The sequence below is a fragment of the Nicotiana tomentosiformis genome, chromosome 3 (genome assembly GCF_000390325.3).
Source record: "Nicotiana tomentosiformis chromosome 3, ASM39032v3, whole genome shotgun sequence".
Taxonomy (NCBI): Eukaryota; Viridiplantae; Streptophyta; class Magnoliopsida; order Solanales; family Solanaceae; genus Nicotiana; species Nicotiana tomentosiformis.
The window spans coordinates 96,784,335-96,810,274 of NC_090814.1; the positions used below are offsets into that span (position 1 = coordinate 96,784,335).

General features: G+C 37.4%; 4 protein-coding genes across 6 annotated transcripts; all 4 read right to left on the reverse strand.

Annotated features, from left to right (window-relative positions):
• Nucleotides 1-1,529: 1,529 nt before the first annotated feature.
• LOC104102663 (FAS1 domain-containing protein SELMODRAFT_448915) lies at nt 1,530-2,261 on the reverse strand. Its single transcript, XM_009610441.4, has one exon. The coding sequence runs from the start codon at nt 2,259-2,261 to the stop codon at nt 1,530-1,532; it is 732 nt and encodes a 243-aa protein (XP_009608736.2).
• A 1,273-nt stretch (nt 2,262-3,534) lies between these two features.
• Nucleotides 3,535-9,356, reverse strand: LOC104102662 (cellulose synthase-like protein D3). Its single transcript, XM_009610440.4, has 5 exons — nt 9,164-9,356; nt 8,947-9,074; nt 7,461-8,359; nt 5,696-6,503; nt 3,535-5,582 (listed from the first exon to the last, which is right to left on the reverse strand). Exons 3-5 carry the CDS (start codon nt 8,324-8,326, stop codon nt 3,837-3,839), a joined length of 3,420 nt encoding a protein of 1,139 aa, XP_009608735.1. The 5' UTR covers nt 8,327-8,359; nt 8,947-9,074; nt 9,164-9,356; the 3' UTR covers nt 3,535-3,836.
• A 1,951-nt stretch (nt 9,357-11,307) lies between these two features.
• LOC104102660 (probable arabinosyltransferase ARAD1) lies at nt 11,308-16,779 on the reverse strand. Of its 3 annotated transcripts, none has more exons than XM_009610437.4 (9): nt 16,130-16,779; nt 15,865-16,038; nt 14,711-14,868; nt 14,490-14,631; nt 13,394-13,509; nt 13,149-13,287; nt 12,447-12,557; nt 12,279-12,347; nt 11,308-11,799 (listed from the first exon to the last, which is right to left on the reverse strand). In XM_009610437.4, exons 1-9 carry the CDS (start codon nt 16,598-16,600, stop codon nt 11,788-11,790), a joined length of 1,392 nt encoding a protein of 463 aa, XP_009608732.1. In that variant the 5' UTR covers nt 16,601-16,779; the 3' UTR covers nt 11,308-11,787. The 3 variants fall into 3 exon arrangements, with proteins under 3 accessions (XP_009608732.1, XP_070053405.1, XP_009608731.1); XM_070197304.1 differs by having other exon boundaries at nt 11,308-11,655; nt 16,130-16,778; XM_009610436.4 differs by having other exon boundaries at nt 11,487-11,655; nt 12,257-12,347.
• An 843-nt stretch (nt 16,780-17,622) lies between these two features.
• Nucleotides 17,623-24,237, reverse strand: LOC104102661 (TOM1-like protein 1). The gene is made up of 4 exons (XM_009610438.4): nt 24,066-24,237; nt 22,890-23,515; nt 22,416-22,661; nt 17,623-18,236 (listed from the first exon to the last, which is right to left on the reverse strand). Exons 2-4 carry the CDS (start codon nt 23,409-23,411, stop codon nt 17,817-17,819), a joined length of 1,188 nt encoding a protein of 395 aa, XP_009608733.1. The 5' UTR covers nt 23,412-23,515; nt 24,066-24,237; the 3' UTR covers nt 17,623-17,816.
• Between the last annotated feature and the right edge of the window lie 1,703 nt (nt 24,238-25,940).

Sequence of the window (25,940 nt, forward strand, 5' to 3'; positions counted from 1 at the left end):
ATTAAGTGAGTGAGGCGGATCTAGCTAAGAGTTGATGTTTATTAGTTCTTATATGGACATCATATATAATAATAATAATAATAATTGAATTCACACAAACATATTTATGATTATTTAATAATTTTTAATATATACGGGATCAGAATAAAAGTTACTAGGATGTGGAACCTATAGATTGTGGTCCAGATCTGCTACGTGACATTTTAGGGAGTACGAAAAGCTTAAAAGAGAGTCCGGAACCAAAATGTGATTTTTTTGGACTCAAAGAATCAAAATGTGTGAGAAAAAGAAATTAGTGACCATAATATATATATATATATATATATATATATATATATACGCCCTTTATAAGGCGCTATACCTTAACGGCCGTTTGCCCAGTTAAGTATAGCGCCCTTATTTAAGGCGTTATATTTGAACGCAAACGGGCAGAGAACGTTAAGTATAGCTCTTAATATTAAAATATATTATAATTTTATATGTTATTTTATTATCTTATATGTTTGGAGAGAGATTGTGTTTGAACTATCGGTTTTTTTGAGATATTTTTGGGTTTAACATGTACTTAAATGATTAATTTAAATAACTACAAAGGTACTAAGTTAAATGGCATTACATTTTACTACACTAAAAGGGCACTACATTACAAATATGAGCACTACATTAGGGCACAAAATACCACAACATCATCTTGGTTCTTATCTCTCTGCATGTTTGCGTTCAAATATAACACCTTAAATAAGGGCGCTATACTTAACTGGGCAAACGGCCGTTAAGGTATAGCGCCTTATAAAAGGACGTTATATATATTATGGTCACCAATTTGTTTTTCACATATTTTGGTTCTTTGAGTTTAAAAAAATCACATTTTGGTTCCGGACTCTGCTTCTTAAAAGAGGAGCATCTTGCAGTTACAAGATTTTATGGAAGTTCGATCATATGGAGCGAAGGCTCTTAAATTCATAGTTAGTCCTTACTAATTTTGTTAATTTCACAAATATCACATTAGTTAATTTGTTATTGCGCACTTATTTTTTTAAGCTAATATCATATTGCTCCTTACCTCATGTAAAAAATATGAACTTGGCAAAAATTTAAAAAGCTAGTACCAATAGTCGCTCACTTATTTTCGAGTTCCATTCTACATCTTTTCTTGAACATTTTAAATGGAGGGTTGTTTTCAGCTTGTAAATATGGTAGGAATGAAATTCCTTCTATTTCCCATAATCTACCTTAGTCAAAGCAAATCCATATCTGTCTAAATGAAATTCAATCAATTATATTAGTACCATAAAATTGATTAATCCTATATTTTGCAAGTAAGTAACTTCAAATCATTCTATAGTTTCATGAACTAAAACTGATCACATAACAATAATCTGTTTGAATCTTTAAACAAACAAATCTCATAGACAAGAAATCAAATACTATTAGCTATAAGTCACAACCACATCTGCCCCCCATGTACACAATCTTTAATCACATTCTTGATTTTAGTTAGTAGATTCGAATCAAACAGATGAACTACATCACACCAACAGCAGCAACAGCAGCCCAGCTACCACTGCATCCCTTAGCTGCAGTATCGACTGAGCACCAGATTTCATCAGTGGGGTCCACGATGGGGTCGGATTATTAAAACTTCCACTCCTTACTGGCTCTGCTGATGGCGGCAGTGACATGACAGGAGGAGGAGCTGCCACCACAAACGGTGGGGTTGTGACATTGGGACAATGGGACGGAACGGGTAAAAATGTAGAGTTATGATGATCAGATGAGAAGGTGGTAGATTCCAGGACTTGATCAATGCCATGGCAAATGATAGAGCCATTTCCAGTACATATATTGGGACTAACTATTCGAGCATTGTTGAGAAAGAAATGTTGTCTACCAGAATTGTTCACCTTAAGTACAATGTCAGGTTTTGAAGTTGGTATAATAGAACCTGTAGGAAAATGTTCGAGGTGTTCGAGAAGTAAAGGGGAAGGGATAGAATGTTGGAGCAAGAAATCTGCAACATCATTTTGTGAGATTAAGGTTTGGGAGAGTGTCTTGTCTTTTGGCATCAAGAAAGTGATGTTTCCTTGAAAGAAGTCAGGAGGGGCCATGTTAATGAGCATGACAAAAGTGAAGTAATTGGCTTTTCTCATTTCATCAATGGCTTGTAAAATATCTATGGTTTTTGAGGTAGTGTTTGTGGCAGAAACTGAAGAAATCACCATTATGAGTAAGAAAAACAAGGTCTTAGGATTGTTGGCCATGTTTGGTTTATGGTGTATCAATGAATTGATGACTTTTGATTCTTTAAGGAGGATCATTTGATGATCTTATTTTTATTGGATAATACAAATATTAGGTGTTCTACTATTTAGATGGGAAGTTAGCTAAAACATGCAAATTTGCTGCTCAACAACTGTACTTCATTCCGCCTGCATGAATGAAAATCTTTTTGGTCGTGGGACGTTTTAGTGGTCGTTTGGACATAAGAATTATAAAATTCAGAAAAAAAGTGAAATCTTCTTTCAAGTAAAAATGGTACTCCCTCCTTTCACTTTTACTTGACATGTATACTAAAAATAGATTTTGATTTTTACTTATCACTTTACACATATCAAGAGAAGACAATTTTTTCATTTCAAATCATTTTCTCAAATTCAATAAAATATGCATCAATTATTATGGGTATCATGGTAAATTATGCACTTCATTTATTATTTCTTAAGGGGCGTGAAAAGTCAAAATGTGCCAAGTAAAAGTGAACGGATGGAGCATTTGAAAATTAGAGTTCTGTTTGGACATATATTTTGAGCTGTTTTTGAATTTTTGTGAATAATCTGAAGTGAAAATTTTGAAAAATACTTTTTTTAGAGTTTTTCAAATTTTTGAAAAATTTCGAAATTCATTTTCAAGTGAAAATGGAAAATTTTATGGCCAAACACTTATTTCGGAAAAAAGTGAACAAATTTCGGAAAAAAGTGAATTTTTTTATGGCCAAACGGGCCCTTAGTTATACACACACAATATATATATATATATATATATATATATAATAGAAATATTAGTTAGAACAGATTGTGAAGCTATAGTTAAATTTCATCAAAAAGATAAATGAAAGAGGCAGTAGAAGAAGATGGTTAAATTTTTTAGACAAAATAACTATATATAATTAAGTTATTTTTGAACAATTTAAAGGAAAAGACAACACTTTAACTTTAACTGATGAATTGAGAATTTCTGGGTATTTGAGGAAATTGAAGAATTTAGGTTACTTCTACCATATAAAATCCTCTGACTAACAAGAGAATTAACCAATATCACATGATTCAAGTTCTCAAACAGGAATAAAGAAGAAAAAAAGAAGAAAAAGATGAAGAAAGATCTCAAGATTTAGAGAAAAATTTAAAAGCTTTTTAATCTTACTTTGGAACTCTAGAGTCAATTTACTCCAGTCTAAATCAGCTTCACAAAACCAGATGCCAGATATTCAAAATTTCCATGATTAACAGAAGAAAGAAGTGAAGAGGGACAGTTCAATGACAAAAATGCATATTGCAATTCCTTAACATCAATGGTGTTGTAAACCAAACAATTAAATGAATAATTCCGGTCCAAGATGATACAAAAAATGCTGAATATTTTCTATCCAAGTCCAACTCAACTAAACTTGCTTAGTTCTGCTTCCACTATGCTAAAAATAGTTGAGCAGCTTGTATGACACCAATTTCATTGGTGAGATGAAAAAAAAATACAACTCCAATTGATATGCAACGAGTCAAACATACCAGCACTTTTTGCCACGATATCAGGGCTGCTTAAACTTCCGAAAGATAAGATGATCATGGGAACTGGAATGATCCTCCAATTTGCGTAGTGCCAGCTGGAGGATTAATTGCTACCCAAAGAAGGGAAATGGTGATAGCAATAAGTCCTGACCATACAAAGACAATGGTTGGTGTCCTGCCTCTTCTGCCCATAAGCCCTTTTGCGAAGGGATAGAGATGTGCCAAAACCCAAAAACTGAAGAATACACCCCCTAATAAACGGCTCCACTGTGGTATAACACTGTATATTGTCCTGCTAAAACCAACTGCTATTGCTATCAAGTTTACCATCATGATTGTAATGGGTGGGATCATGAGGGATGTCCACTTAACCATATAGAGATCAGCAAATTCATCGTCTTCGTCATCACCAGCTGATTTTGACGTCAAGGTGAAAGAAATTTCTATGCCAGCAACAACTTTCAGGAGCCCCTGAAGCACAGCAGCTAAGTGAGCACTTGTCCCTCCAATCAGCCAGAACTGCTCGTTCCTCCACAACTCCTCCAACTCGATGCCTGACCACTTGACCTCGAGCACCGCAAGCATGCAGAGGGTGACTGTAATAGTCAGGAGGTACACAAGGAAGGTGACATTGAGTGTTTGGACAATGAACTGACCGGAGAACAGGGACAGTGCTGGTAGGAAGCAGTAGACAATTAAGAAGATTGATGTGAAGGGGTAGATTCCACAATTGAGGTAAGCAATTTTCTGTAAGAATTTCATTTTTGAGCTGGCCAGAAGGGCATTGTTTCGGGAGAAGAAGATTTCAACTGAACCAGTAGCCCATCGAAGGACCTGATGGAGCCTATCAGTGAGATTAATAGGGGCTGTCCCTCGGAATGCATCACGTTTGGTAACACAATAAACTGACTTCCAACCCCTGTTGTGCATCCTGTATCCTGTGACAACATCTTCAGTAACTGAACCATAAATCCATCCGACACGTTGTCCCCACTCTGTCTTTTCCTCGTACCAGCAGGAGATGACACTGATGGCCTCTGCAACAGTTGATGCATCAAGATGCTCCCGAGGAATTGTCAAAGCACCAGGCGGCCGTCCATTCTTCACAGCTGGATGATCTGCCAAAGGACGACCTTGGAACTCCGCCACCGGGATTGAATCAATAAGGACTGCTGAGTTCCCAAAAGCCTTAGGAGCCAGTGAGAGGTTCATTTCTTCATCGTCCGAATCACCTAGTCGCAAGGCCCGATGCTCTTCTGGTGTATTAACATGCTTTCTTCTGCGACCAAAGCAGCAGCTACAGCAACCGGATTGGTGCTCCTTGGAGCGAGGAGGGTCAAAACCATAGAGGGCTACCCTTCGAAAGAGACATCCAGTTCCCACATACATTGGACCTTGTAGCCCATCAAGGGCCCTCATGTTACCATCAAAAAATACGGTATTGCGATTGGCATACCTATCAGACGGATCAATGCCCTCAAACCTCTGTGGGAACTGAACATAGCAAAGACGATCCCCTCCCCTATCCATCATGAAACACATACCTTCCCTGATAGCCTGGGAGTTGTAAATGTAATGGTCACAATCAAGGTTAAGAATAAATGCACCATTGGACATGATCGCGGACGCTCGAACCAGGGCATTCATAGCGCCTGCTTTCTTGTTGTGATCATATCCAGGGCGCTTTTCACGAGAAACATAAACAAGCATGGGAAGACGGATATCAACATCAGTCAGGTCCATAACCCCATCCTCACTGTTACCATGCAGTGGATCATCACTTGGAGGTTTCAACATCACCTGCATATTTGAAACATGGTCATATTAATAGCTTACATAAACCTATCAATTTGTAAACGTGATTGTAGGTGGAATTCCAAAGAATTCAGAGTAGAGAGTTAAGAGAATTTTACTTGTATTATTCCAGCATGATCACCCTTGGAATGCTCAGGTCCAGAATTCAACCATGTCCCAGGCCAATGGGTTCCATCTGCCATCCACGTAGCTTTTGGGATCTTTATATTCTCTACAGGTTCATCCTCAGTCTTCTGCCTCTGTTGCTTCATGGCCTTAATTTCTTCCCTTGCATGATAAGCGTCAGACCTACGGCGAATGGACTCTGGCAAGCCATTGATACGGACCTTAAACTCATCATACTCACGCTTTGCCCGCCTACGATCCTTAACAAAGTCTTGCTTTACCTTGTTTTTATATGGATCCTTCTTTAAACTGAAGTAACTGTCTGGATTTCTAGGTTCAATGTTATGTTTACGACAAAATGGTACCCATAAATTAGCAAAACTTGCAGCTTCTGCCATTGCCTCAAAAGTCAAAAGAGCCCCTCCATCATCAGAAACATAGCAAGCAAGCTTTTCCACAGGATAATCTGCAGCTAGAATGGACAATATAGTATTCGCAGTCACAAGAGGAGGTTCCTTCTCTGGATCAGCGGTAGAGACAAACATATCAATGCCAGGGAGATCAGATCTCCCAGTAGGATTGTTAGGGCTAGGTGACTCAAATTTGTCTTTCAAGACGCCAAGATCAGTCGCACGGTTGATAGGGCAAAGCTTGGGCAATTGGTCAAGAATCCATGAGAAAGCAAACCATATTTCACAAACCACGGACATCCCCCACAACCAAATTGCATCATTGTTGGGATGTTGCACTCTCCATGTTAAGAAAAGCCCAAGTACAACAAACCGAACAGCAATCAAAAGTCTGAAACATAGGAAAAGAAAGTATATATCAGCTCAAAATATCTGGAACCTGTAGATTGTCATTGCATGAGATAAACGCTAGACAAAGCAATGAACCACTTTTTCTTTCCGTCCAGTTTATTGACTAGGGTCCTTTGGATTATCAAAGAGAAGGCATTTCACAGTAAACACTAGAACAATAGTGATAGCAGTATTCAGGTGAGGAGAATAAGAAACACATTCAGATTTTTCTTTTCTTTTTATATCTTATAACAACTAAAACATTATAAAGATAGCAGTGATCTTTTTCCTTGGAAAGTAAAAGTTCATTAAAAGATAAAACATTTGATATCTGCACCCCTGAATGGTTCAAGTAGTAGCAACCGAATAAAGGAAAAGATTTGCAAATTTACCAGCTATGTGTCATGCAAGACTAACCCAGTTGTGAAATACACATAGCATGTGTTAGGAGAAAAATGCAACAACAACAACAACAAACCTAGTGTAATCTTACAAGTGGGGTCTGGGGTGGGGAGGATAGCGTGTACGCAGACCTCACCCTTACCTTATGAAGGTAGAGAGATTATTTCCGATAGACCCTCAGCTAAGGAAAAGCATAGTTACAACATTGTTGAAAAGAAATACATTAACGAGAAGCCATGGAAAAGAAGCAGTAACAACATCAAGATAAAAAGATAACCGAAGCAAAAGAAACAACCGGTAGTAATACGAGAAAAATGCATGCATTAAAATTTAATGGAGAACTTAGAAATTAATCGATCGATTAAAAGGTAGCTGAAATCAATGGAAAAATTACGTGTCAGGGACAAATGAAGCAAAAGCAGAAGAGCAAGCAGGCAGTTAGTTATTTTTCAGACCCCCAAAAAGGGTGATTAAGTAGAGCGTACAGCTATTAGTATCAATCCTAAAACAACGCAGAGAAGGACTCTGAAAAGTAAAACCGGAAATAACGTCTTACCTGTAAGGACTTAGGATTGCAGCAGGAATTTTCAATTTGCGCGTAAGTGGCCTCCATGGTTTGTTCATCAGTTCAGTAGGCTCAACAATATCATCATCTTTTCCATTTGCAAATCCACCTTCTTTTGGCCATATAGCGTTTCCATACCCATATGTGCCCCTTGTTTCAAACAGCCAACGGTTGTGATCAAAATCTGCAGTATGGCTCCTAATCAATGCCGACTTAGTTGATTTCATAATTGACAACCTTCTCTCCATCTTTGACATCCCAGCTGGCGCAGGCAGAGGAAGTGGCCGATCATTTCCATTCGCTTCGTCCCAATCAGTGACTTTATATTGCTCCTTACACCCCGGACATATACCATCACCAGTTTTGACAGCATCCAGGTAACAGTCTCTGCATATCTTGAAATCACATTCACAGGGAACGATATCAATGCCCCTTTCATCACTCATCACTTTAGCATCACATCCTGGGATAGCACATGACGAACCTTTTGCACCCGCCATTTGGGGATGATTTGCCTCTGATTCAATCACCTTGTCCATGAGATGAGCACGTGTAACAGAATTAAAACCACCCGTGAACAGTGAACTTGATACATACTGCTCTTCAACCTTCTGAGAAATAGAATCCATGGGCTGATTGTCAGGAGTCGGAGGGAGATGTACCATATAGTTCATATAGTCACTGCTGCTAAGTTCACTATCAAGATCATCTCTTGAGTAGTTTACATATCGGCCTGAGGAAGTCCGCCGCTGGAAAGACACATGTGGAGGAAGTGGAGGTTTGCCGTGCTGCGAATCAGGCAAATCCGAGGAATTTGACACAGATGATCTACTAGCTTTGAATGATTTTGATGCCATTTCCAAAGACTAATTAGGATTTAAAGCCAGATCCTGAAGAAAGAAAACATTAACCTGGTTCAAGTTCCAAATTCATAGATAAATATCATTATCAACATGCTCTATCGTTATCCTTCCAATCAGGGGGAAACAACCAAATACTCAGATGTAGACATCTTGATATCATAATTTACTAAGCATTCTTGAGAAAATATAGTATGCTAATGATGAGAAATAACTACCAAAGACAGAGCTTTTAAGTCTTGAAGAATTGGTAGATTGAGATTCCAAATCTTAGCTTCTCATTTTTTCCTTTTCACATACTTGGCTTGAATAAGAACCATATAAGCATGCAACTTATAAGAAAGATGCACAAATTTTACATGAAGTTCAACTGAAGTCAAACTTCAACTCAATTGTACTCAAAAAGCTAGAAAACTAGCACAATCACGTCTCATAATCAGATTAATGAGATCAAGATGATCAGATCCAGAATAATATTTTCATAGATTACCAAAATCCAGATGTAAATAACAATTAGCAACTAAAGTACATAAATAAATAACAAAAACCACTTAATTCATTGGTCACTACTAAAATGTAAGGACCTTTATAAGACTTATAGGGAAAGCAGGTTGTACCTTTTTAAGAAATGCTAAGCCATCATTTTGAGAATTGAAAATTACAAGAGAACTGAATCGCTGCAGCAAAACCAATTTGGTTACTACCAAATTGAGAGTCTGTGGATCTTTACAATCCAATGCTAAATCTGAAAGATTTTCAAAATGAGTAATGTGTTATGCAACTGTCTTCACAAAGCCTGAAGCTCTATCAGAAACTAAGAATGGGATTTCGTACACTTTAGCTTGAAATGGAAGAATTAAATAGCTCTGGAAGTAAATTAAAGGAACTTGTAGTCGAATGCCGGTTCTCTACTTTCAATTAAAGCTTTTATTGCTCTCTTTTCACTTCAATCTCTGTTTATAGCTTTAAATAATAAATAGGAATAAGTAGAAGATTTGGAAAATTTACAGAGAAAAGTTTCACTGTGTCTTACTACAAGATGTTCTGTAATGGCGTGTTTTTGTCCTTTTTCTTCCCTTTTTAAATATTGTGTAGGCTAGGACGAAGACGCAAAATTTCGTCTATTTTGATTTATTTTCTCAAACGTGGTGCGGGGTGTCGGAAAAGGGCAAATCAGATATTATCGGCAAGATGGAAGTTATTCTTATATCTAGTGCTGACTAGGATTTTCAAAAAGTAAAAAGGATCTACACCAAAAGGGCGAAATAAAAAGGGCCTTTGACATGTAGTAAAAAGTGGTAAAAGCAAATTGGATTATTACTAACGACCAAGTATTCCCTATTGATTAGACACTTATTAATTCAATTAAAACCATAAAATCTTTACTTTTACCTGACAATGTGTTCAATAGAATGAATTGCAAACGATTTTAATCCTATAAAAAGATATCAAAATACACAAAATACAATTTGAAGATTTATTATTATACCAAAGATTTATTTAAAGCAAATGCAATTGGATTTGATAATGTCCTAACTCCTAATTGAGAATAATGGTCCTATTTGGGAAAAGAGTCAACTCTAATCAATAGTGAAGCAAATCCCCTAAAAGAAAGCACCTAAAGTTGTACACTAATTGCAAAAGTGCCACACAACATGGCCGAGATGATGGTAAACGCGTAATTAGCGGAGCATATGAGGACTTCACGATCACCGTTTTGTCTACCTCTCCCTATAATACTTTGACTATGGTGGGCTGGCCCAATTTTTATGCTATTTTTTTATACATAAATATATAAATTGTTCGACGCGGGAACGTTGGCTGGCAACAACTCTTTACCCACTTAAAACGTCATTCAATTTGCTCTCTTCGTATCCTAGAGTACTATTTACCACTATTATCTCTATACGCAAATGTGCCAATTCTTGCAAAATGCAGTCATGGCTTCGTTACTTTTAGTATGTCGCTTTCTCGGCTGTAATAGTTGTTAACCCACTGGATGATAGTTTTGTGAACCAATAATATGTTGGATATTCTTTTCGGGATAGTTATGGGGACCATTAAGGTGTTCAATTAAAGAAAAATATAAGCACTCCTTGAACTAGAACCATTTGCCCTCAGATTCAAAAATCCACTGATGATACTCTAAAGAAGGCCTTTTTACATTTACATATGCCACTTATGACAGTGTCGGGAATGCAAATTACTCCAATAGTATAAAGGAATGGCTACATTACACTTCAGAAGTTGTCCCAAATCTGATGCCGAGATTCCTCTGCGGAAGCAATGATTACTTATCGTGCGGAAAGGAATGCACTAAGAGATGGGCAAGACGAGAATTTTTTTTTTTTTTTTTTGGGGGGGGGGGGGGGGGGGGGGGGGGGTTATACGAAGGAAGAAATCATCTATATGATGGGATCTAAAAACATAAGAAGGTCGGTGACTTGTTGCCAGGAAACTACACAATTGCCAGTGACACAGCTCATGCAACATGCGAAGGCAACCATCCAAAAACATGAGCACGATCTATCATGATTTCATGATATAAACAAATTATTATCATATGTGCCTCGCACGTCCCATACGCAGCCTTGCCAACCATAGTCATTGCACCCATCCCCTTTGCCATTACCATCCAACACTACAGTTGAGGGAATTAAAAAGAAAGCATGTGCATCCATCTCTCACCACATGTGTAAACTGTTAAAATACTTTTTTTTTTCGTTCATGTGTATACATCTAACTAAGCAGTTCAATATCCTATGACTCCACTAGCTGTATCCATTACCTGATATTTCCAAATTGGAGACAAAGATCTGTATGATAATAGCAGCAAATATAACCATCACTTCCTTACTGGTAATAAAGGAACCGGGCCCAAGATAACACATATGCCGCACTCCTAAAAAAATAGTTAACGCCTCAAAAAATTCAAAACCTCAACATCTCAAGGCCTCCATAAGTAGCAATCCATGCCATCACAAAGTGGAGAATTCTTCAGAAATCCACTAAAGGAGTGTATACATATTGCATGATATTGAGTTTCTAAATCAAGCTATCATAATATTCTTTGGGCAAACATTTGACACAAATAATAAATCAGAATCACATATTGCTAAGTCTCTTAGAACTACATCAAATGTTGAAGTGCAAAATAATATACGAGGAAAACAAAAAGAAACATCTGTGATCTACAATCAAGACAATGGACCTGGGCTTGTAACATTGGGATGGCGGCACTCACAAGTGCACACGCTTCTGGATCCTTTCACCGCCCGCTGTGACCTTCTAGTGTGAAGCTTGATGTTGACCAGCTTACCTGCCATCTGGTGAATCACCAGAAAATGAAGGAAAGCAAAATTCAGGACTCTATTACCTTTCATACTGCAACTCGCAGATGGCATAGTCAAAATAGATGAAGACCCCCCTCCAACCAACCAAAAAAGAAGAAGAAAATACTAAATAATAGCCTGTTCACAAAAAGAAAGGGATTAGTGAAGCAACCTATTGCATGGATAAGTATTAGCAATGAAGCATCATGAGTGAATCAAAATGTACAACAAGAAATATAATGAGCAGTAACAATGACCAACTCTATAAATCTTAACACAAGTAAATGACTGCAATGAATAAAAAGAATGTCAAAAAAATTATGGGACTTTCAGCCTAGAGAAATCCATTTGATTATATCATACAAAGTGTTTCTCCTACTTCACCTGAATAAGGTGTTTTCTTTGCAATTCACTCAAAGAAAGTTGAATTTTGATCCACAGAAAGATTTTTAAAAAAAAAGTGGTATGATAGGAATGGAAACCAATCCTTAAAGAATTTAGTTAGTTAGCACAAAAAAATCCAACCGTCACAAAAATAAAAATAAAAATAGGAAACCAGTACTTCATAATAATGAAGACAAAAATAACAACAAACCAAAGAGAAGCAAATGTCGAACCATTCTCCAGACTAAATCTTCAGGACCTAGCGGCTGAGCTGGATGAGAATAAACAAAATGCCTTGCGTACTGCATTCATAAGGAAAAGCATTTATTTTTCTAGCCATTCTATGAAATGAAAGACAATGCTACTTCTAAGAGATAGTCTCAACCTAAAAGTCTACGTACCTTAGCTAAGTTCACTTGCATATCTTTGATTTGAGCTGCACTAACACTTTTTAGAAATGAGAGAAGCCATCCTGGTTGCAAAGCATCACTAGAAGAGACGAACAGAGCAATCTGCCAAAGAAAAAGTGATAAACAAGAGCAAGAGCCTCATACATAGTATGCAATTTCATTTCTTCATCTCTTCCCTTCCATGCTCACTCTCGAGAAGGGATGAACTTTGTTGGGTAAAGAGGTGGTAATTACGATTGAAAAGAAGGATGAATTCCAGCTTTAGTACAATTACATTCAAATACAGAAATCCATGTCATACAACACTCGAAGAAGAGGTAGTTGCTAGAAAAGTAATGGGCCGCTCCCTAGTAAACTACTACACATTGATAGATGTAACTTCCTTGTAGACAACCAAAAACTACTATAGATTGAGATACGTAACTGCCTCTTACACCATCAACATTACAACTGGCCTTGAACTGATACTGCAGCTTTTGTTGACTAGGAACACTTCCTATTATGGGTTTCCAATTAAGAGGATTCATCATGTTAACCTTGTACTAGGGGCTTCGCAAAAGTCTGGATAAAAAATCTCCTCTAAAAAGAGAGCCATTACCATAGCCTTATTTGCTTTGAAAAACATTTCACCTTTTTAACACTTCTCCAAGAGACTGATAGAGATTGAAATAAGAGTTCCAAAGTAACTAATACCTTCCGATAATCAAGAATCCCCTCAAAAGGAAGCTCTAGTTCATCGCTAACTATGATAGGAATGCAGCCACTGACAATTGCATCAAACAATCTCGCTGATGATGGGGTGTCACCAGCTGGACTTAGGCAAAATATACTCCTGTTTATCCAAGGAAATAAATATAACAGAACAAATTAACGTTTGAACTGATGAACAAACTTCACTTCCAGAATTTAAAGATACACTCAGACAGTCTAAATCTTACTTGCGCATGCCACTCTGTGCTGCTGCTTTTCCTCCTTCTCCAGCAGTCCCCTCCTCAATGAGTACTCCATCTGTACCATGGAGCTCTTCCACAAGTTTGGAACGTATCTTCCCACCCTGAAAAGAAAGATATCATTAGCCACAACATACCATAATTCTAACCACTCTGGAAAAATACTCATTCTGAATAACACAACAAACACAGCGCATGGAATGCTTAAGGAAAAGCAGATTCAGAGTCCATTGCTTCTAATTGTAACTATGGAAACTACTACAGTAACAAATTAAACCTTATAAACCAATTCCCGCCCCCCCCCCCCCCCCCAAAAAAAAAAAATTTAGCCTAGCAGTAATAAATCTAGTTATAAACATTCCATACAACATGGCAATAGTTGGGCATCACATTCTGCACCCTAGCAGTATAATCATGGTATACAAAACAAGGGAAAATAGAAAAGTTGTTAATCTGGTTCACAACTGCAAAGTAATTGATAGTTCGGCATCCTCCTGCTGTATAGCATGGAAAAAAATTTCCTTTCACCGTCTCATTCATTTATAATCAAGAATGTCGTGTACTGTGTATATATAACTTTGGAAGGTTACAAGGTAGCATCAACTACACTAGAAACTTCAGTTCTTTATTTCATAACGGGAATCTCAAAAGAGTGAACAGTGTTGCAAGATTGACTGTCCATGTTCTGCCCTAGCAATATTAAGCAACCGGTTCCTAGCACGATTTAGCAACTAGTTCCTACCGAGATATTCTCTTAAGATGGAAGGAAATAAATAAGTTGTTATTCTAGGATTTCACAATTGCACAGACGTTTGCATCATCAACTAGCTTGAAAGTCCTTTTTCCACCATTTCTTGCCCTGTCCTCAAATATTCTGAAATCTGCAGATGTCAGGATATTTATTATTAAAGGTTAACATGGTAACCTAGAACCTATTTTACTGTCGTAGGATAGCCCCAAATTTTCCAAAACATCATAAGATTCCATCTTTAACCAACTTAGAACATGAGCAGTAACATCAACTTAATGTGAAGTGGTAAACAAACTGAATATAACTTGCTGATTAATACAGGGTGAATCTTACAGCATTTCTTTTAAGTCTCCCCCGGAAAAATAGCAGCATAGATCTCTTTGATGCAGATAAACATTTTGCATCACATAGATCGACATTGGCAACATAAGGAAGTATCAGGTCTTTCTCGAGATAAACTTGCCCAGGCTTGTACCTGAAGTTCAAAGTAGCCACAGTAGATGATGTAGAGCTACAATAATTTCGATATAGAAATTAGCAGTGAAGATACTAACCAGTTCCCTGTTGAGTCCATATCTGGGAGCAACCAAATAGCTTTCTTCATAAACTTGCGGACAGATTTGAAAGACCAAGGATGATGAACTGGAAGTATGTGATCTCTTCCCTCAGATCTATTCCAAGCTGGTTGATCCATAACCCATTTCAAAGCTTCCTAAATTAAGAAAAGTAATAACAAATATTGACTTACGACAATGCCACGGCTAGACAAAGTCTAGCATCATCTTCCACTAACATAAAAAAATCTTTAATCCTATCACAGATCTGAAGTTCTATTTAAATAGACAAAAAGTATCAAAAGTTTAAGATGTTTGTTCAGGTGTTCAACCATAAGGATGTGAAACTAGAAAACTAGCAGTTACTCTTTTAAATTTGATCATGATAGGCTATATCAAAAAATTTGTGTAGGTACAAGTTTCAAGCATCGTAAATGGAAGAGGGGAAGGAACAATCATTTAAAATACACATTGATACTAGGTTCCCCACTCAGAACTAAGTCAATTAACCAATTGTAGGACAAGTTTACAAGTTTTCCTTCCAACGGGAGAATTTTCTGTCCCTTTTCCCCCAAGTCTGCAAACAGAGCATTATAACGAACACAATGTAAACGCCTAAGACTAGGTTATGGGACTGAGAGCTCGATGCAGTAGAAGAATTAGTATGCTTCATCAAATAAAGAATTAGTATGCCTATGAAATAAGATTAACAAAGAAAATGTAGCTTTGATTGCAGTATTAGAAATTTGGACCAGACTGATTCCCAAAATATAATCAGGATTGTGCTTCAGTCAAAAGCAAAAGTTGCACAGACTGAGTGCAGCTTAAATTACTCCTAATCACGGAAAATCTAACATTAAGCAAAATTCAGCAAGAAAAAAAATTACTAAATCGCGCAAGAGAATGTCAGGATTTAAGATATATAACAGTGTAATATGATTTTTACACCAATTTAACTTATTATAGCAGGTAACTTACCATTTATTCTAGGTTACCAATCAATGCTTATTAAATAATAAACTACAATTACCTTTCTGTTTATGTAAATATTTTTTACACCGTCTGTGCATATAACTCAAACTCTACGTTCAAACAGAAATAGTAAAGAATCAATAAGAAATTGGAAAAACGTTATAGAAGAGATGCACTCACACCCTATAAAGAGCCTTGCATTGCTGCTTCTCCATCAAGAAGAAGCTAATGGTAGTGAAAAACGGAATGTAGAACAGGTCAGCTTCCTCTTGCTTATGTACTCTAACAACATTCTTCAATAGCCTCTCTGATTCTGCTGCTATTAAGTCGGCCCATAACCAGTAATCAATTGAATGCTACACAAAAAATTGAAACTTTCATCATAATGGGCTAAACAAATGTAACTAACCGAATAAATGATACTTAAAAAGAACACTAAAAAATTACCTGTTCAATCAAGCGGTGAACAGGACTGCCATTAGAGGTGAGATTCGAAGTCTCTCTATACGTATTATGAAACAACCAGAGTAAGTCGTAAGTGAATTTCGATGGCATTTCGTATACGTATACTTTGAGAGGCGAAAAAGCAGGGTAAAACGGCTCATCATAAAGCCTTTGATTCTCATTTTTCCAAGCGGATTCGTCCAGGTTCTTAGCATCCTCAACTGACGTTGTTCCTGAAACAGTATCGTCACCGGCCGTCGGGGATCGCGGAGATTTGGTTAGAAATTTCTCGAGCGAAGCTACAAAGGAGTAATCGATCTCGGAGTTAGGGTTTCGGGAGGAATAGCGGGACGGGGAAGAAGAGGAGAAGATGTAGAAGAGAAGAGTGAGAGCGAGAAATGCGAGGAGGAAAAGTAGTACCGGAGATCTGGGTTTGAAGGTTCCAGAAGCAGCACTGTAATGTCTTCCGGCCATTTAGATAATTGAATCACTGCTCAACACCTTGAAGTGTATATATGTTAGAACTTGGAACCAGAAAAATAGGAAATAGCAGACTGATTACAGAATTAGTCCATTCACCAATCTGCTAGTGTAAATTGCCAAGTCCCTATCGCTCCTCTTTTTCTTTTGTAATTTCGGTTCACTGGATTTGTGGTCTGTCCTCACTTTTTTTTCTTTTTCTTTTTTACATTAAAAAATCTATTTTTACTTTTAATTCTTTATATCTTATTTCCTTTGGGTGCCGTATAATTCTTTTCCATAAGATTTTATTTTCATCATTCAATAGGTACATAACATGTGTTTGTAAACAAATTGATCTTACTTAATCATGATTAACTAATGCATGTTTCTGCCTATTCAACTAAATACAACAAAAGAATTTTGCTCTAGCATTCAATTCACTACGACATAACACTAAAATTTGTGACAGGTAAGTTCAAGAAAGTTCATTTCTTAATTAAATGTACAAACTGAAAATAAAAAGTGTACTATTTTTCTTGAGATGGCAGTAACCCAAAAAAAGGGAATGGTGGGGCAGGATAATGGATCGGATGAAGATTGAATTGTGTGAAAAGACTATTTAACCGCATGTTGACCTGAGTGACTTAAGATATTGAATTCAACACTACTAAGCAAATTTGTATTAGACCAACTAGGGACTCATCGATTGATTAATTGAACATTACGAAGGATATGTTTATGTTAATTTTATGTCCTTAATAGGTGTTGATACTATCTAATATGTTACCACAAATCACGAAATTGTGGAGTACATTTGAATCCAAAGTATAACGAGGAATATATTTAAATATTTTCTCATAGTACAGGGTATAAATATCTTAATTCTCAAACGGAAGTTCACAGACACGTAAGCATCACTTAGAACAGCTGAAATGGAGCCACTACTGACATGTCTCAAAGCACTGACACGAGATCAAGAACAAATATCATCCAATATCCATGAAAAACAAGCAGGGTATATCTTTTTCAAGCAGTTAAATCCGAAAAGTTCCAACATTAAAACTTTAAGTAACTCAGGTATATGTGAGAACAAATCGACGAAGTTTCTACATTCATTTATGAAGGTTTCAATCATTAGCACAAGAGTTGGTAGAAATTGAACAAGCCTGATATTAACATCACCAAAGCCTGTGGATTCCAGTATTAAGTCAAATGCACGGGAAGGAATTCAAAATGAGATGAGATCATCTTTTGGTGATTGCTGCTTCTTTGTGTCATGTCCTGATTCAGATGTGCCACCCGCTTTTTTACCAAAAATCATCTCATCAAGATCATCCATCATGTCATCATTCCCTCCGTGGACTGCAGACCGGGAGCCTGCTGGTTTTCTGATCAGAGCATCTTCTTTTCCAGCACGGGGGGACTCATCGGGCTCCACAGCAACTGGAATCATGGCAGGTTCTGGCTCTGATGAAACAACCATAGGTTTCTTCAACTCGTCGTACTTCGAGAGGGCCTTTTGGACTTCATCATTTATATTCAGGGCTTCAAAAAGGAGGGCCTCATTATCTCCAGCAGTCTCGATGATTCTCTGAACAGTATTGAGGGACTGGCGACACTGTTGTACTAGCGTAGTTGTCAAGTCATCCTGCAGAAAACAATTTGAGAGGTAGGCAACAAATTAGAGGAGTATGACCCCGATATTCAAAAAGCTAAATCCACAATCGCGAATTTATGTAAGGAGATTGCTCTATCATGCAGCAACAGCGTGACATGGGTGGCACAAAAATCATTTTCCATCTAATGGTGGGGAGAAAAATAGTGGCCTTTTCTGAGAAGCCCCTTCAACGAAACATATACCAGAAAATATTTCAAAATCTGGACACTGAAAAGATATACATGCTGACGCTGACCATATGGAATAACGTTGAGGGGTTTAAAAAAGGAATTTCCGTTATTGAGTTACTTGACAAAGATCTAGCCTACTACATCTTCACGATCACAACGCAGCTCAAGCTGAAGGCAGCGTTTTGCAGGGTAGCTCCTATAATTCATCTTCACGATCTAGCCTACTTTGAGAATATATCTTAAAGAGATTTGACTAGTGTCTTCGCTGTTTTGCAGGGTAGCTCCTATGATTAATCTATAAATCTTAAATGTTTACTCATATCACTAATTAAAGATTCAGCTGTTCAAAATGTCCACACAAGTCTATAGCACTTTAAGAAACTTTTTTTAAAATTTAAAAAAAAAAGGCTAGAGCACTTTAAGAAAAGCACATCAACAACAGTCCATTCTAACAGAATTTCGGCACAAAGTGATGGAAGGCTAGCTATGAACTTCAGACTGTCAAACATAAATTTTGGCACAACGTGATGAGCACTTTAAGAAAAGCTCATCAACAACAGTCCACTCTAACAGAAATTTCGGCACAAAGTGATGGAAGGCTAGCTACTAACTTCAGACTGTCAAACAAAACTGGCATTCGTCCAATTCATGCAATTGATAAACAACTATTATAAGAAAACGACCTTGGGCTCACCAATTGTTTTGCACCTAAGGTCATTCGCGGCCTATTTTACTCTTCTCAACAAGGTCATTTTTTTCCTACTTATAAAAAGAAAAGGTCATTTTTCTTATTCTGATCCTTAAACACCAAAATAACGTATGAGCCCCATGTAATCGCATAACAAATAAACAGTAATATTGTCAACTCTTCCCCTCATAAGAGTGTAAAATAAGCCAGACAATCAACTTAATGCGGAGGGAATAAGAAAGGAACATAATACCTCAATGATAAAAAAAACATATACTGGTGGTGGGAGGTACCGAGTACCCCATGGATTAGTCGAGGTGCGTGCAAGTTGGCCCGGACACCACGGTTATCAAAACAAAAGAATCATATACTAATTACTAACTATTTGCTACATCTTGCCATATTTCAATTGCAAGCCAGCAAGATTATGATCTTTACCAGCTAAAAATGTGAAACCACTTGCCAGCAAAGTACTATGACGCACCTAGAGATATGTCCTTTGTAGAAAGCCATGTGAAGGAAGAAACTAAGAAACCAACGAATAGAAATGAGAACCACACTTGCAAACAATCTTATAACATGCACAGTGGCGACAAACCATGCACCACGATACTGAAGTTTTCCTTTACCTAGGACTTGCACCGCCTTTTTCAGTCACTACCTTTACAGTAATATGCAGTGGAATACTACCTGACGGTTTAGAGTAACATTTAATACTCATTATAAAACAACTTATAAGTACATATAAGGTCACAAAAAAGACACAGTTAAAGTACTTGATGATTCTTTTCCTTGTTTCGGGATAAATCAGAAAGTATTTAATGCTACACCATGTAGATGCCATCTTATAAAATTACATTGTGCAAGTACACACTAAGCCTCCCAATATCTAGCAAACCATTATAACATGTTAAAATTTCCTGCTTGCAGGAGTACTTGATAAATCTTTCTATCAATGCATTAGTCCGATGGGCTCTGATATTCAGTTATTTTAACCCAGAAGATTAAGCTCAAACACTATTAACCAGGAAAGGGCATATATTCCAATCCCAAATTGAATCTCTGCCCTGACATGAAAGCTTGAATTTTTTTTAAATTGATCTCCTCTACACCTGCATGTCGCTAACAAGAAGTGGTCCTCATCAAAACGCACAAGCAACAATAATTCCATCACAGCATTCCAACACTAAATGCACCAAATATAGCAAGAAAAAGCTTTAAATGAAAAGAACAAAACTCGGTCTCCGGGTGGAGGACACAATGTGTTCAACTGCATTCTAAAAACCAACTACAAAAAATTGCACGAGAAACCTAAACAGCTATTCAATGCTGCTAGTCGTAAGACCACCAAAATTCAAAACTTGCTGGTAAAAACAGAAACTATTGCACTGAAAAACTAAACTTAAATCTTCAAATGCAATGTCAAAAACCAGCTAACATGGCTGCAATAACTTGACAATTTTAACATACTGTAAATCCTTTCCCGCTCATTAAATGGATGACACTTCTTTAAGGGGACTTTTTTTATAAGTGACTCTTCTTAAGTTTTTGGAACAAAAAGATGAGAGCAAGCAAAATTGATGTCTTGTTCATTATTGTCCAGTAGTTCAATTTTTCCTTCCAAACATAACTCAGAATCTTTATACATCGCCATCATCCATTCATATTCTTCTTCACTTTCTCTTCTGTATTAATTCACATTGATCTCAATCAAATAATTGTACGTCAATCACAGATGAGCTCGGATCTGCTATAAATCCTCTGTATCCGTTATAAAGACTAATTTTATACTATCAATCCATCAATAAATCGTTGCTCAGACAATTGGTCAAGAAGTGAATTCTTTGCATAAAACAACATCACTATGTAAGTATTTGTACTGGGCAACAACTTTACCACTAGTTTCGCAAATCCAACCAGCTCATTTGGACTTGAATACAGCTAGACTTGATACTTCTTAATAGAAAATAGGCTACACAGACCTAGAAGGCATGATTTACAAATGCACAAATCACAAAGCTAGAAAGATATTTTTACATAACAAAAAGATGAAATAATAAACCCCCAGTATTAGATGTTTATGCTACGCTTGAGTAACACATGAACTAAGCACATTTAAATGAATTTTTAAGTTAATCTTGAGCTTGACTTAAATAAATTTTGCAAAGTTTGAGCTCATTGGCTAGGAACACCAAAAGCCCCTGAGGATGATCGAGTTTTAGCCTCAAACTACTCCCTCCGTTTCAATTTATGTGAACCCATTTGACTGGGCACGGAGTTTAAGAAAAGAGAGGAGACTTTTGAACTTGTGGTGTAGAATGAAGCACATATATTTTGTGTGGCTATAAATCATTGCATAAAGGTAAATTGTTTCCAAATAAGGAAAGAGGTCATTCTTTTTGGCACGGACTAAAAAGGAAATAGGTTCACATAAATTGAAACAAAGGGAGTATATGTTTATTCTAACTATTTTAGGATCACATTTCAAAATATTAAAAACTTTGGCACAAATAACACCAAAAAGATATTTTGATTTTGTGGAAGAACATGAGCATCCAAGGTCTTGCTCTAGTGGTAAGAGAGCATTCGAGCAATGTGCGGGTTAGGCGCACATCACGGTTCGAATCATACTGCAGACAAAGCTTGGTATTTAATTGGAGAATGATAGAGGGGCGGGCCCACTATCCACAGATTATCAAAATCGTGCTTCACTTGCCTTCAGGGATTTCTCAGGAAAAAAAGAATATGAGCATCGAACAAAAATCTTAAATCAAACTTCAATGGAAACCCTTGGACAACTCATGTGGGAAAATCTGATTTTTGGTTCACATGTGAACTTCAATATGGAGTTACCAGTGTAAGAATGACTTACCGAAGGTTTGGCTGTGATATGATATGAAAGAAAAAACTGAGCATCCACACATTAAAGTAATGGGTGAAGTAACACAAAACCTTTATAAACCTCTTTCAAAACTCTTAAATAACTCATGTGATCCAATTATATAAGACTGATTTAGTCAATAGTATGATTCTCCATCTATCTCAAAAAGCAGTCCTACTTTCCTTTGTAGTCAGCCTTAAATGGTGTCTACTTCCTAATATGACATAAAATGCATTTTCTCCTCACAACACAAAATATTCCTCTATTTTACTTCACGAAACCACAAAAGTCAACAATAGACCCCAAATGTTTCCCCAACATAATAGTCCACACTGATACCCTGAGGATGTATTAAGACAATATCTTCAGGTCCTGAGATTGACATGTTGATAGGAATAAAATAGAAGTACCTGCAGAGCATCCTGTTGAGGTGAAGAGGACAAAACAGTTGTCAGAAGCTCTACACTGTTTCTAGCCACATCAAATGCCTCCTTTGTCTGTTCAGCTGAAAAGTTCTCCCGTGGAATTTCATGTTGGATTTGCTGTGCCAGAGTAACATCTGGTTCTGAAGCTGACACTGTTCTTGGAGGAGTGAAGATCGGAGCTAGGCTTTCATGGTCACGACCAGGAAAACGTACCCCTCTGGATCTCAAACTCTAAAACAATAACAAAAAGAATATCACACAGGAATGTGAAGAAATGAATATCAGAAAGTACGTATCTACTCTTTCATTGCTGAAAGAATCATTCATTTTGAATCATTCATGTATTTGCTACAATGCTCTTGTCTAAAATGCCAAGTCAACAAAAACAAAGAGACAACTGAAACATTTGACTTCTTAAAATTTATGAAATGAATGTGAAACTGAAAATCGTAATGATACCTTGTAAGTCTCTTCATACACAGGTAAATAGCGAAGCTCACTCGATGATTCTCCCCAAGCTTCAATTAACACCAGGGCCTTGTTCCGATTGTTAACAACAGTTTGAGGGTCATCAATCAGCTTCACCATCTCATCCAGAACCCTCTCAGCTGCAATCTCTGAGAATGCCTTCTCGCAATTCTTTGCAATAGTTTCAAGTAACACCAACCCTAAGTACTGAATCCTAGGGCTCTTCAGCATTATCCTTTTCTTTACGCCCCTTATCAGTTCAACACTATTGATTCTATCGTGATTAATCATGTCACAAAGCTCAAGATTCATAGCCCAATCAGGTTCATCCAGAGTTTCAGCTGTGGCTTCCTCGACAAGCTTATCAGCCTGATTTGGGCCTTGGAAAAGCTCCTTCATCTTGAAACTCATCGAGCTCATTCCAGCAGTGATCTTTTGCCCAACCTCCGTTCCCCCAATCTTCAAGCGCTCCCCAAAGGCGCTGACTTTATCCAACAAATTGTTGTCACTCATTTTCAATTAAATCTTCCGCAACTCACTCCTTCGACACTTCTTAGCTTAAATTCTTCAAATCCTTGCCTCTACACTATCTCCAGCTAAACAGGCTCAGAGTTATACTGAAAATTAAAACAAAAGAAGAAGCATAAATTATTGACCTCAACAACGATACATAAGTTTTCTTCTTATCGATTGACCTTGCAGGAACCATGTAATATTCAAACCCATAGATTACTGGGATATCATAAATACCTAATTCTGGTCTATTGCTACAGTTTAATAACGAAAAAGAATCAAGAAATTAAAAGTATCCACGAGACTCGAACAAACAAAATAAGCATCCCGGTAATGGACTATAGTCATTGGAAATTTTTGATCGTGAGAGAAAACTACATGAAAAATACTTCATAAATTAATAGAAAAAAAAAAAGCAATTCAAAGTGCAGCAGAGTTGCAAGAAAAATAATCAAATTTGTACAAGTTTCGGCGAGCTGAATTAAGACTCCAGGTAAGCAGATCAATTTTTCCGATATATAACTCTGAAATTGAAGTATATTAGGAACAAAATTCAGCAACAAGATCGCACAAAATTCTACCTTTTAAAAAAACACAAGGAAAAAAAAATAATACGGCGATCACGAAAGAGAGTGCAAGGACTGAGTGACTTACCTTGAAACTGAAAAGCTTAGGATCGAAGACTGTTCGATTGCGTGTTTATGAGAAGATGACGCGTAACGCGACTGACTTCTCTCTCTCTCTCTCTCTCTCTCTCTCTCTCTCTCTCTCTCTAGATGAAGGAATCTTCCGATGTTCCTTGAGAATGGAGACCAAAGTCTTCTACCTTACCTTTTATACCTACTCCTTTGCTAAGTGCTAATTGTATTTCCGTATTCTATTTCGTATGTATACCAACTACGCTTTAAATGCGCTTTCTTCGGTTTCTTGTGAATTATGCATTTATTTATTTTTTCTTTACAACTCATTTGATTATTTTTTTCTTTTCCACCAAATCAATTACTCCCGTATATAGTTTTGTTTTGTGTGATCTTTATACAGTTTTTCTTTAGAGGAAAAGTTGCAGTACAATGTTTTTTCCATCCATGACATTATAATAGGAGATATATTTAAAAATTATTTCATTATATATAAATAGATGTACTGATTAATTGTATATAAATTTCGAATAACATCTTTTGAAGACATAAAATTCATATCATTTAATCTAATGGTAAATATATAAGAGCATGTTTTATTATTTTAGCCGGCTTTACATCTCTTATGTTACGCGGCGCCTTCCTGAAGTTCCTTGGAAGGGCGACGTAAGGCTAAGCAACCGATGTCAGTACGGTTGCTGTCCCCCAACTGAGCTCCCCTCCGTACGCTAGACTAGATTGTCAGTGCCGTACGGGAAAACCAATGTCATGAGCAATTAAAAGAGAGCAAAAAAGAGAATTGAGAATGAAAGAAAGCTTGATTGCATTAAATGAAAGCTATTACAGAAAAACAAGACGGTGTCGGGGGGAGAGACACCAGTACAGAGAATTGTTTGCTTGCTTGAAAGTTTTGATTGCTTGGTCCCCCTTAATAATGCTTAAGAAAAATAAACCAAAGTTACATGACTAGACATATGAAAGCTGGAAAATCACACTTAAAGAAAATGCAGCAAAACTACTATATATTTACAATGAAAAGGACTTAGTCTTCTACAAAGCAGCAACAAGTCCGTTGGCAGCAACTTTGTCTTTAGCATCAGGGTCTGCGCGCGCGGCGCCGTTGGCATCTGCCTGTGGCTGGGCGATGGCGATGACTATCGGTGGGGCGACAGAGGCACATGCGCGCTTGTCACTTGGAGCTGCCGAGACCACGGGGCCGACCGTGGCGACGGGCGTTGGGAGGCTGGCCAGGACGCCACGGGGCGCGTCCAAGGGGTCATGGGGCATGGTTGGAAAGCCGCCCATGACATTCTCCCCCACCTGAGTTGGCGACGTCCTCGGCGCCTTCCTTGCAAGGTAATCATCAATCAGGCTCTTGTAGGCTTTGAGGTTTGTTCCTCTCTCCCAAGTATTCTCCTATGCATCACATCCCTGCCATTTCACCAAGAACTCCTGGTGATCTTTTATTGAGGCGTGAATCACTCGATCATCAAGAATAGCTTCAGCACGCCTTTTCCGGGTTGAATTGGGGCCTCGAATACTTGGTATTGTGAGTTGGTTTCGTGAAGGATCCTCTATATCTTCCCGAAAAGGTTTCAGGAGACTGACATGGAAAACTGGATGGATTTTCCACCAAGCTGGGGTATCCACACGGTATGCAACTTTCCCAATGCGCCTTTCAATGGACAAGGGTCCAATATATTTTTGCAATAGGCGAGGGTCATGGACCCCTGCAAACAAGTACTACTTTGAGATTTTGACCATCACTTTATCTCCCACCCGGTATTCAATAAAGCGGCGATTCTGATCAGCATGCCTCTTCATCCGCTTTTTGGCTTTGACAAGATAGCTCCACACTATCTCCAAATTTTGCTTCCATTCTTTTGAGAAG

Excerpts from the sequence above, each read along its gene's own strand:
- LOC104102663 (XM_009610441.4), bottom strand. The coding sequence starts at position 2,261 with ATGGCCAACAATCCTAAGACCTTGTTTTTCTTACTCATAATGGTGATT.
- LOC104102662 (XM_009610440.4), bottom strand. The coding sequence starts at position 8,326 with ATGGCATCAAAATCATTCAAAGCTAGTAGATCATCTGTGTCAAATTCC. Across the intron at positions 6,504-7,460 it reads GCAATCCTAAGTCCTTACAG|ACTTTTGATTGCTGTTCGGT; the intron begins GTAAGACGTTAT and ends CCTATGTTTCAG. Across the intron at positions 5,583-5,695 it reads ATCATGCTGGAATAATACAA|GTGATGTTGAAACCTCCAAG; the intron begins GTAAAATTCTCT and ends TCAAATATGCAG.
- LOC104102660 (XM_070197304.1), bottom strand. The coding sequence starts at position 16,600 with ATGGCCGGAAGACATTACAGTGCTGCTTCTGGAACCTTCAAACCCAGA. Across the intron at positions 13,288-13,393 it reads GCACAGAGTGGCATGCGCAA|GAGTATATTTTGCCTAAGTC; the intron begins GTAAGATTTAGA and ends TTGGATAAACAG. Across the intron at positions 12,348-12,446 it reads TGCAAGTGAACTTAGCTAAG|TACGCAAGGCATTTTGTTTA; the intron begins GTACGTAGACTT and ends TTATGAATGCAG.
- LOC104102661 (XM_009610438.4), bottom strand. The coding sequence starts at position 23,411 with ATGAGTGACAACAATTTGTTGGATAAAGTCAGCGCCTTTGGGGAGCGC. Across the intron at positions 22,662-22,889 it reads TGTATGAAGAGACTTACAAG|AGTTTGAGATCCAGAGGGGT; the intron begins GTATCATTACGA and ends TTATTGTTTTAG. Across the intron at positions 18,237-22,415 it reads CTCAACAGGATGCTCTGCAG|GATGACTTGACAACTACGCT; the intron begins GTACTTCTATTT and ends TGTTTTCTGCAG.